Genomic DNA, 12,112 nt, shown 5'->3' with positions numbered 1-12,112 from the left:
CTGCAGGTTCATCATTTTCCTAATTATTTCTATTGGTCCTGCTTTACACTCTTTCTGCAAATTAAGGGGTGGGGGGAGGGTTTCTATATTAGATCAGCATTGTCTGGTTCTTATCCAAATATTCCACCTAATAAGGACGTAAGTTCTCATGGACTGGACAACCACTCTGCAACATTCCTGAGAATTGAATAATATAATAATCTTGAAAGTCAGCAGAGTAGATTACCCACTTTTTTTTTCTGGACTTGAACTTGTGACCTTAACAGTAGCACTGCAAAAAAGCAAATGTGCTAAGCACTTTGCCAGAGTAACCTTCCATGTAGACTTTTCATCTTAAATACACACAACTGAAAACAACTACAATTTTTGGAAAATTATGTACAAACCCAATACTTCTTTTGATTACATATAAATACAAATTAGCTATTTTTCCTAAAAAGTGGTTATAATAGTAAATAAATACAAAATAAATCTGACCATTATACTTCATGTGCTGGGGTTGAACCCATATAAAATGTACAACTAAATACATTTTAAAATCTTTAAGGAATAATTCTCTGATTAAAATATTTGTTTTCCCAACTTCTTTTTGTAGATATAAATATATTTTCAAAATAGCTGTTTTTTTTTTCTCCATTTCATTCCATAAATAAAGTCTTCATTGGGAAATATTAAAGTGTCAACTTGGGTTTTTTCTTTTTTTTCTAAAATATATAATATATATATATATTTTTATTTTATTTTGCTGTGCTAACGACACCCGCAACCCTCCACAACCATATCCTGATAGTTCTTTAATACAACCTTTTCATTTTCGTCAAGGTACAGCATGGAGATAGCACTCAGTTCCGTTGGGACACAGCACGCCTTAGGAATCTTAGAGTTAACTGAGTTGACCAACGTCTGAACAATGGCGTGATTAGTGGAGTTCAGGTGATCTGCCAGGGGAAAGGGGCACTCCCCATGGCAGTAAAAGGCATGATACCCTGGGGGGGCTACGATCCAGTCATTCCACCCCACATCACTAAAGTCCACATACAAAGGGTGTCTCTTACAGCTGGACTTAAGACGTTTGCGCTGTTTGTGTTTTGCTTGACGCTTTTCTCTTTTGTGGAGAGGATGTCCTTTCCCATCATGGCCAAAAGTTACTAGCAACGGTCTTATTTGTGACCAGCTGTGCTCGTCTTGGTGCAAAGACCTGCTAATTCTAACGTGTCTCTTGGAGACACCCTGGTTCTCTAAGTGGGCCACTTCCACCACAAATCCGTGGTTGGCGAGTCCCTGTGCAGTCCACCTCATCACAGCAGGGGTGACGTCGAAGCTCTCCCATCTGCTTGCATTCTGATTCACCAACCTGGTGTCCAAAAGCCTGGTCACGGGGAACTTTGATTTAGTTGCTGCAGGTTTTATAATTTCATAAATATTAATTCGGTGATGGAAACTGCTATTGTTTTCCAAAGTTTCCTGCATCTGTTCCCGAAAAACCTGAAGTTCGGCTGAGGTGATAAACTCCTCGGTGGGAATGGAAGTTAAATTAAAGAAGAATCGCCGGGTTGTTTTTCCACTCATTTCTGGCAGTTCTTCCAAAGATTCTAATTTGATATAAAAAGGTGGGGGAGGGGAGAAAAAATACTTGGGTAAGATAAGTAATGACAATCTGATTATATGTAAGAATTTACAAATTTCATTCCTGGGTTTGATTTAACCCATATAAAAGTTTGCAACCAGAAATTAAAAATTCCCCCTTCAGATAAAAATAGTCTCCCTTCTCCCTTTTTTATACATTTATGTCAATAGGCATACCATGAAACACAATTTCATCATTCATTGTTATGTTTTTAATCCAATACATGAATACTGCTTCCAGGTGGCTATAATAATGGGGGAAATGGTGAAGCATTTCTTTGGAATTCACAGACTTTAGGGCAAAAAAAAAAGTCAGCACTATAGTTAGTAGAGGTCTAATGAGTGAGGATTTGAGGAAATTATTGCATTTCGTAAAAAGAAAAAGGCTTTAATGTCAATCCCTTAAGCGGTATTCTAAAACATTGCTCTGCAATTTAGATGATTTACAAATCTCGATATACAGATTTCAGTTTCCTAATTAAAGACTCTGAAACTCAGCATCAACGATGACATTTTGCAAAGCACACCCTACTATTTCACTCAAAAATCTAGAGACAAAGGCATACACAGGAATCTACTTCTTTGAAACGTAAGGGTGGTACTGGGACACTGTAGTAATTAAGGCCAGACAATTTCATAAGAAATAACTTCCCACGTGTTGTCTGTCCTCTCACCTCCTTATGACCTCTAAAATCAAAATCTCATTTTAGATGCTTTTAGAAGGGAAAAAAAAAAAAGAGAACAACTCTCCTCTGTAATTCCTTTATTTAAAAAAAAAATAAGCCATGTTAAACAAGGAATAGACACAAAACCAAAAAAAAAAAAAACCACCTTGATAATAATCTATAAAAATGCCATTATGATAGTCATAACTTATAAGTGATCTCATCCTATTACAAAATAATCATTCTATATCTATTATCATTATTTCAAGACAGCCATAAAAATGGACTACCCATAAAAACTTTCTGATTTAAGATTCCTGAATTTCAGTATTAAGGAGTACTGTTTTCCAAGCAAATAAAAAATTGCACAGCACCTTGAATGCTGTAGTCTTCAAGTCATCAAAGGTATATAATATTATTAAATTGACGGTACACAACACTAGAATTTGAAATATTTAGGTTTATTTTTTCTTCTAGCTTTACTACATCCTGTCATTTGACTGTCAAAAAATGTATCTGCTTCACTCAGGATCCAATGTCAATGATGACAAAATCTACTTAGCCACAGTTCCAGGTCACCATCCTAATGGGATACCATATTTTCATTAATTTTGTTGTATTTTTCCTAAATCAAATAGTTACAAGTTGTTCGCAGAATCTAGATGCCGTAGCAAAGGAGAACCACTTCAGAGCATTCACTCAAAGGTTCTTCCTATGTAAACCTTCATCATTAAAACAATAGTCATCATTTCAAGCTAAGTGGAAGCACTGAGTTTAACAGAAGTAGTTTATACCAAGTTATGGAGTAATGTTTTAACATGAAGCTTCTCAAATACTACCTTCACACAAAACACCCAGGATACCTTAAATCTTCAAACGCAGCTTCTGACTCAATGTTTCAGGGGTAGGGCCTGAGACTGTGCATTTCTAGCAAGCTCCCAGGTGAGGTGATATGGCTTTGGAGCCTAAAGGTTTTAAAGGATGCTTTTTACATTTAAGAACTGCTGGGAGCACATTTTAAAGTGTGATTTTGTTGAATAAGATAAAAATGAGTAGCACCACTAGTGTTGGCCAAGGAATGAGTTAATAAGGCCCATGAAGTAGAAAGATCTCCCCAAACTCATCTCCTTGGACATGGAGACTATCAGGCCAAGAAGTGGCCCTCCATGGAACCCTGTGCCTCCTAATCCACACCTGTTGGGGATGCTTTTTGAGAGCCATCTACATTATAACCCCCATTGTAAGCAAGGAATACTTCAGACCAGCCACTATTTTAGAAATAACCCTCCCACCAGTGGAACCAGGGCTCTCCTCAGTGGTTCTCAAAAAGCATCAAGGCCTATATTTATCTCCTTTCCTCTCCTCCTTGCAATTCAGGAGCCCTCTGATATTTTCCCTAAAGGTACTCTTTCAGCAGAGAAAGCAAGGGCTACCAGAGAAAACAGGATGTCAAAAGAAACAGAAGAGTGAAGTCAAAATCAGCCATGTTCCCCAGATGCAGTGACCCAAAGCCAACCTGCATCTAACTTCTCCGAATGCCAGCCCACCTAAGTACACCTTCTTTTCTTTTAAAGGTGGGGAAGGTAAGGTAAATTATCCAAGGTATTTGCTGACCAGCTCTATTAGTGAAGATGCCCAGAGAAATCACAATTGCAACAGAAACTCTGTATCTCAATTCATAAATTAAAAAAATTAAAAACACACAGACCCATGGACACACACACATAGCCAAAGAATAACAAGGGAGGGACAATCTCCAAGATAAGCACAAGAGACACGTAATTAAAGTAAAGAAGATGAGTTTAAAGCAGGCAGAAAATAAAACAAGAACACTCCAAAGATAAATATAATATTGAATCAGATAAAATTGCCACCATTTGACCAGGTTTGACTGATAAAAACAGCAATCAATTTCATGTGCTTCAAAATCTCACTGGGAATAAGTGGCAAAACACATAACCACTTAGTTATCGTAACAAAGGGAAAAATTTCACTGTTAAATAATATCAAGTACTATGAGACCTTCCTCTGCCTTTCCAGCTTCATCTCAATCTATTTTTTGAGAGCTCTCTTCCTCCTCAACACAAAAGCCTCCATAACAGCTCCCCTGACTGCAGACCTGAGTGAGAAATTTGCTGAAACCCCCAAACCCTGGGAAATAACTGCTCGAGGTTAGGGTACCTACCACCCTTTCCTTTAATCTGCAAGGGAGCAACATAAATTTTTCTTCAGGTTGAAAAATGAAAACCTACATGAAATGAAGTAAATTAAAGAAAAAAAAAGACTTCTGCAAATTATCACAGCAAGCCCAGGGAGTATGAAAATATAGACCATTTACCTAAGCAGATAAAATATGCTTTTTTAGAGGTTTAAACGGTTGTTAATTCTCTGGAAATAACTCCTGTGGAATAATCTGAACTTGCCAAGGGAACTGAGGACCCCAGGCTATCTCAGACCTGGGTTCCTGAAACTAGTTCTTAACCAGATAAATGTTCTTCACATTTGTTTAAAAGTTCTTAACCAAATAAATAGAGCTATGATGGCAAAAATGGGGGAAAGTAAAGAAAAATGGGCAATGACATTCAACCTCTTCTGCAAAAGTAAAGAGCCATCTACTCTCTGTCAACTATTCATCTACATCTAAATAATCCAAAAGACAGGGCTGAATTCTCTCAGGCAGCCTAGGTCCACTCTGGCGTCCTCTTCCCTAGATAAGGGGAAACTACGACATAAAAGAAAGAAGTCACAGTAGTAATGATAACTAGGGTGCTGAATGCTTCTTTGTGCCAAGTCGGACTAAGAGCTTTAAATAAATTATCTCACAATAAATTGGTTAGAGAGAAACTTATTATCTCTATTTGTGAATGAAATAGTTGGAGCTCAGAGAGGTTATGTCCCTCTCCTAAGGTCACAGAGCTAGTAAATGAAGAGCAGAGCTATGAACTTGAGTCTGCTGCAGTTTCCAAGACGCTGGCCACTAGACGGCACTACGTAACACAGGGATGAATCAAAACCTCAAGCAAAAGTCAGAACCATTAGGACTATACTAATAATTAATACAATGATAACCACAGGGTGCCTTCTTTCCCAACTAAAGGGATAAGAACATACTACCCAAGTATGGTGGGGAGAGCACACAGAACTCAATGAGCAGAAGAGTAAAGTGGCAGGGCCCACTGGGACATACAGATCTTGTTTGGAAGCGCTGATGTTTTGTGGCTGCCTTTTTGTCATATAATATGGTGATTTCTAGCAAAAAAGTGAGTTATCATTATGTTTTGAGAATTTGCAACACTATCTGGACCAAAAAAAAAAAAATCCATTAAGATAATAAGAACAAAAACCTGGGGATGTTCTAGCAAATCAGTAAGGTTGGAAATGACTGTCCTGAAATAAAATGGAAGTGGCTGAAAATAACAAACAATATTTTCTAGAATATAGAATAATGGTTATAGAACTGAAATATCAAAGAGAAAAAGATAAAACACAAAAGATTAAAATGAGTCAGTTAAAAAAAGACAACAAAGGAGATGGCATCTAAAGGAAAACTGTGGTCACAATGGTCATTATCAGAAACCCTGACTTGGCCTCTGCCCACACTGAGCTCCAGCACCTTTGGAATGACTGAGTGCCTCTTACTATCCTCTCACTACTTAGTGAACCATACAAATGGCAAGTCTAAAAGAGAAAAAAAAAGACAAAATAGTTTAATGAGAAGGGAACAAGAGAGATTATAGAGAACCACACACATATATACACACGCACACAAGTAGAACAGAAAACATTAAGGGCAAGAACTACGATTGGGCATCAATGCCTCAATTTCTATGAGAACTTCCGACTGGAATGACTGTTCTATCGAATGGGGCCTTTCATAATCACACTGAAATACCTGGGGACACTAGGGAAGCACACCAGGAAAGTATTGCTTTTGGGGGTGTCCAGTGACCAAATTGTTTCATTGCACTGAGAATGTGATACAAATTCTCCTTCAAAGGGCAATGATTATTTCTTGAACTTTCCTGTTGTACAGATATTTTTGCAATAATTATACCTGTGGAGACACAGTTAATCTCTATCTCAAAACTTTTGTCATAGAAAAAAATAATTCAGTTATTGCATGCAAAAAGAAGACCATGTCTTCCCGACTCTGGAGAGCAATACATGGTCCAATCTAACAGGAAGGAGTAAAGACATTTTGCTCAGCCAAAGAAGCCAACCCATTTCAATATGTTTCTTGCTACAGCAAAGCACAAAACACTCCAGTTAGAGAAGTGACTTTTCTATCCTCAATAGCAGTGTGAAAGCTATGTGGCCGAAGCACTTCTTAATGACTTTGAAAAAAGAAAACTTTTCAGCACTTGGGCTATCCCCAATAAAAGCCATTGCAGAAAGGACAAGACAAAGTTTAAGAGGAGAAACCACAACTGATAATTTTGTCTCTGGATCTCCTTCCCTGTGGTCCCATTATCTTCACACATTGGTTGAAAGAATTCCATCATATCTTTTATCTCATAATTTCACCAAATCATCCAGCTCCCACCCACAAATTAAACCAACAAGTAATTCTTGTAATCAGATCCTACCAGGTAAATGCCCATTAATAATATATGAACCAAATTCTTCCCTTAAGCCAGCAGCCTTAATCACATGGTTTATTAAAAGATTTGTAGTGCCATATACACCACAAAGATGTTTATAAAAACAAAATCCTGGGTTACACATAAGTGAAATGCTCTTCAAATAGTGCAATATGTGGCCTAAGGCTGATACACTAGTTGTAACAAGAAAAAAAAGTGGATTTGTTGAAATTTGGGGCAAAAATTACAAAGCATTTCTCTATCATCTAATTGCATTAACATCTGAGGTTACTGAAAGTTGACTTTAAGCAAGTTGGTAACTTCTGTACTACTTCACACTCCACATTTACACTTTTAAAGGTATAGTTTCTGGCACATAAACTAAGCGTGCTATTTAAGTTGAAATTACACTCTCAAATAATTTGCAGCCTATTCAGTTTTGATCAAACCACTTCTAGATGAAGAAATATGCAGACTTCACTGATGGAATCCTCATGCAACTGAGTGTTTCAGGCGTCAAATGATTTAAACAATCTTCCTTTCATGTTGTAAGAGACATATAGTACCTCATTGGCCTTAAAAGTAAAGAATGGTTTCCATGCTACATTTCCAGAAGAGGTGGCTAAAGCAGCCCTTCTTTCCTACCCAGAAAAACTATTCTAACCATCGTCGGCTGAAAATGATGAGCTGGCTCTCTAATCATCCCAAGGTTATGATGAAAGCATTTCTACAGTTGAGAGTGTAGATTCCAGTTGAAATTTACCACCTTAGCAGGAGAAGATAAGAAAAAGGGAACTTCACTCCTAACTCCCCAATATCCTACAAGTGGTTACCCTGTGACATGCAACTTTGTACTCTTCTGTAGAATTTGAAGGAACTCATGCCCTATTTAGAATGTATTAAGCCAAAGGAGCATTTAAAAGTGTAGGAAAAGAACTGAAGCGGAACATGTTTTTGACTAATTGCTCTAAGAACCTATGTACAACAGATCTCAAGAGCTGCTCTAAAACATTTCATATCCACTAAATGCCTTTCCGATGAAACAAGCAAAATATCCTACCTTAGAAAAACCACATCCAGTATCATAAAAGAAAAAAAATCCACATTTCAATGCACATGAAGGAAAACAGGCAGCTGCTGCAAAAGCTTTTATCTGAGGCTCCCCTCGTCTCTATTCCGAGTTCATCTCAGATTTAAGCACAAGACAAGAAAGTCATTGTGGAAACAATAAGATTGATTGTGGGATTGATCTCCCACGGGGATTAGATAGGGATTCGAAATTTTCCAAACCAGGCCCAGATCAACTGTAAATTAGAAAGACTTTGGGCCCTGGGCTTTGATTTTTCAATACAATCTCTGAAAATTCTGCCCTTGGCTCTGTCTAGCCTGAAACCCCGGCTTAAGCAGGAGAGGCAGATTTATAGAGTGAGGGCTTCCAAACAGAGGGAAAGAGATCCCAATCTGCCCCTCCTCCTTCTCTTCTTCCCCTCTGGAATTCTTGCACGTTTAGCTGACTAGGGGCATGCCATTTGCCCTCATCTTTCCCATCACTTGATTTCTCTCCAGTTCCTGGAGGAGGAGTCGCCCTTCTGGCTGCAAGCCAGGAAAAGGGTGCGGATTTACCAGCGGGGAATCCCTGGCTCCCCCACCACCCATGCAGTGAGTTACAGCCAGGTTCGGAAAGGTTTTTACAGAGACCAGACTGAAAACCAATTCCATGCCCTGGCCAAGCTGCCCTTCCAGGGATGCCTGCAATCTGCCCACAGTGGGGCGCTTGGCGGGGTGGCTCCCTCCCCTCGTCCCCGCCCCCGCTCCCGCCCCCACTCCCCTACTCCATGCCTCACCTTCGTGGTGGAAGCTGCGCACAGTGTTGGCGAGGCTGGCTGCCCTCTCCAGCCGGTGGTCCGGAGCGGGCGCTCCGGGCTGGCCCGAGTGTCGGCGGTAGAGTTCTAGCATGTAGGGGGGGACCACGGCGTCCCTGCTGGGGGTGGGTCTCTGCTTCAGGCCGAACATGCTAAGCAGCCGCAACTCGAACTCGCTCAGGACGTCGTCCGAGGGCTGGGTCGAAGAGCGGCCAGTAGACGCCGCGAACTTCCTCCGGCCCAGCTCGGGAATGAGGCCGGCCGCGCCGCCCAGGAGGACCTGAAGCAGCAACGCTAGAAGACAGCGGGTCCCGGCCACCATGGTCGACCTGCAGACAGGGCCGACGTGAGTCACCGAGGTCCCCGCCCAGCCCTCCCCCCTTCCGCCCCCGCAGCCCCGGCTCCCGCTTGGTCCGCCTGCCTCCTCCTCCAGGGTGCCCACCTGGCTTGCAACATTCGTGGGAATACTTCAGAAGTGGCTGAGGCTACAGCATTTGGGAGAGTGGAGGGGCCCTAGTTCCTGAACCATAAGACTTTCCCACTCCTATCCCACTCTTAATTCGCCGCACCCTCCCCCAACTCCCCCAACCCCCGGAGTCAATGACTGTCACCTTTTTTTTTTTTTTTTCTGTGACGCTCGCGCTGACAGCCAGTGCAGGGGACCTGGGAATACCATTACTGGGTCTGACACCCTTTGTCCCCTAAACAAACCCAAACTGCTCAGCGCTCAACGCTCGCTTGCATATAAACACGCACGAATGGTGCATGTGACTTCCTTAGAGGCACTGTATAGAACTTCCTCATATACACACAAAGTCTATAACTTCTAGATCCAGTCAACTAAAGGCCACAACTTCCCAACCCACTTGCAACTTGCGGCCCACGCCTCTAACCTCAGAGATGTCGGGACAGGCCCCTCCAATCCCGGACCCCACCTCCCTCCCCCATGCAGTCAAGATACACAGGTATCTTCCTGGGATTACGTAAATAGCCAACTAATATCTATTAATTCACGTGTCAGTACAGGTGGCACTGAAGTACTGCCCCTTGAGTCCTGGAAACAAACAGGGAGAACCCCAGCCTTCAGTAATGTCCCAAAGGAGGCATGGCTCTAAGTGGAGACAGCAAGTCTCCTGGAGAAACTTGAAGGAGGGAGAAGGAATGGCCATGACAGGGCATACAGGTTGGCAGCTAACGGGTGAAATCCACCCTCTCGAGGGGATTTCTTTGACTTAAAAAAAAAAAATCATCTAAGTGTTAACAGCCCTAATAAAATACCGTAGCGAGGAGAAGGAGGAGGGGCGGAAGAGGGCGAGCCAGGAGGGCGAGGCTGACGGTCGCCGGAGGCGGTAGGATGGGGGCATCCCAGCAGGGGTTCGGCTGCACGTGGACTTGGAGGGGGGTCTGTTTACATCCGCCCAAGCCGGACCCCGAGGGGCTCAGCGGCAGCAGCCGTCCGAGCGCCGCACCCCCCTCCACCCCCAGGGCTAGTCCCGGGCCCACGTCCTCTACCTTTAGGAGACCGCAGACCGTCTAAGAAGCACGCGGGGACACGTCCATTGAAAGAGCCTCCACATGGAAAAAGCTCTGGCCGAATGACCTGGCGAGGGGAGCGAGTTCCCTTCCTTTGCCTCCTCCCTCTCCCCCCGGGTGCCGGCCGGGAAGTCGCTGTCCTCACGCAGCGAACGGCGTCTCGGGGTAGGGCCAGCGAAGAAGCAGAGGACCGGCGTGTTCGGAGGCGGTGCGGCTGGGTCCACTGGGGCAAAGGCACCGGCACGAAGTGGGGAGCACAAGTTATTCTCCCTGCAAGTTCAACAAGTCTCCAGCCAAGTGCTGACACACAACAACTGCGAGCAGGGGGAGGAGTGCGGGGCAGGGAAGGGAAGGGAGAAAGGAAAAGCTGGTGCTGTCGTTGTCCTTAGGAACCAGCGCCCGCGGGACGCGTGGCTCCGCGCGGGACCGGCTCCGGGACTCGGGAGGCGAGGGTCGGGCGCTCCGCGCTAGCTCCGCTGCGGCCCATGGTTCGGGGCAGCCATCCTGGGCGACGCCGGGTCCGGGAAAGGGCGCAGCGGCAATCTCGGTGCCGGGCGAGTTGCCCCCCCGCATCACTCTGCCTTACTCCAGCGCACCCCCATTAGCGCTTGCCAGTAGAAACCACCGCGGCTCAGGCGCTCCGTCGTCCCCGGGCGCATTCTCCGGCGAGTCGAGCCGAGTCCCGGGCCGCCGAGGCGGGTGGCCGCGCTCTCCCCTCGCTCTCCTAGCCACCGGGCCAAGCTGCTGTACCCTTTGTGGCCAGCCTGGGGTCCGATCACACCTCGGCCGGCGCGTCCCTGGCCCCCGAGCTCCGGCAGGAGGTGATCGGCATCGCGGCGCTCAGGCTTGTCTCCTCAGCGCTCTGTGCGCCGGTCATAAGGTCTGGGGCGGCCCGGGCAGCCGAGGCCACGGCGCAGTGGCGCGCACGGCCAGGCGCTCAAGCCCGAACGGGGTCTGCGGCGCGCGGGTGCCTCGGAGACCCCAATAATCCGGGAGGCGCTCGCCCGAGGTCGTCCGGGTCGGCGGCAGAGCCTGTGGCGGCTGTTGTCCGGCGGCGGCTGACAATCCCCGGCAGGGTGTGGGAAGCGGGGCGGCGGGCGCAGCGCGAGCCGGGCGCAGCGCAGCGCGGCGGGGCGAGGACTCCGGCGGCGGCGGCGGCGCCGTGGCGCGGCGCTCGCAGCTTTTAAAGGGGACGCCGCCTGCCGTCTCCCTCCCGGCCGAGGCCGAACACCTCCCCCTCGGCGGCGCGGCTCGCCGGGGATCCCCGAGCGGGCGGGAGCTGCGCGCAGGGGTGTGGACCGCGCGCCGGGGCAGCCGCAGCGGGGTGGGGCCGAGGGCGGGGACCCACGGCAGCCGACGGGGGCGCTCGCGCTTCTAGCCCCTGTTCTCCAAAGGGGTATCTACCGAAGCACCAGAACCTCGCTAGCACTCCGGGGAGGCAATCCGGGACAAACAGGGGTTAAGTCATTATTTCCCTACCCGGCCCGTTATTCAACTTTCAGTTTGAAGTTTTTCGGTAATAGACTATTAAAAAAAAAAGAACAAAACAAAACTCAACCAAGTTACGAGGAAGGAGAATTAAAAGAAAAATAGAGTTTGAAAACTGGGTGTTATTTAAACTTTAAGATGTACAGATATTTACATATGTAAATATATGTATATGCACTACATTTGTATAGATACATGTATACATTTATATTTATATAAATATGCACATATTCAAATAAATATATGTAATACACAAATATGCGTGTGTATGTCTATATATAAATATATACATGTAAATACATGCTAATGAAACATTTCTATAAATATGTCTGTATATGTGAAATGGATGTCATCCTGC

General features: G+C 44.8%; 1 protein-coding gene across 1 annotated transcript; it reads right to left on the bottom strand.

Moving 5' to 3' along the window:
* Nucleotides 1-692: 692 nt before the first annotated feature.
* Nucleotides 693-11,103, bottom strand: BMP2 (bone morphogenetic protein 2). Its single transcript, XM_054573504.1, has 3 exons — nt 10,246-11,103; nt 8,716-9,062; nt 693-1,592 (listed from the first exon to the last, which is right to left on the bottom strand). Exons 2-3 carry the CDS (start codon nt 9,053-9,055, stop codon nt 751-753), a joined length of 1,182 nt encoding a protein of 393 aa, XP_054429479.1. The 5' UTR covers nt 9,056-9,062; nt 10,246-11,103; the 3' UTR covers nt 693-750.
* Nucleotides 11,104-12,112: the final 1,009 nt, after the last annotated feature.

The sequence above is a fragment of the Pteronotus mesoamericanus genome, unplaced genomic scaffold, assembly GCF_021234165.1.
Source record: "Pteronotus mesoamericanus isolate MK-2021 breed Mesoamerican mustached bat unplaced genomic scaffold, CSHL_Meso_final contig_25, whole genome shotgun sequence".
NCBI lineage: Eukaryota > Metazoa > Chordata > Mammalia > Chiroptera > Mormoopidae > Pteronotus > Pteronotus mesoamericanus.
This window is presented reverse-complemented; position numbering and strand designations above follow the sequence as displayed.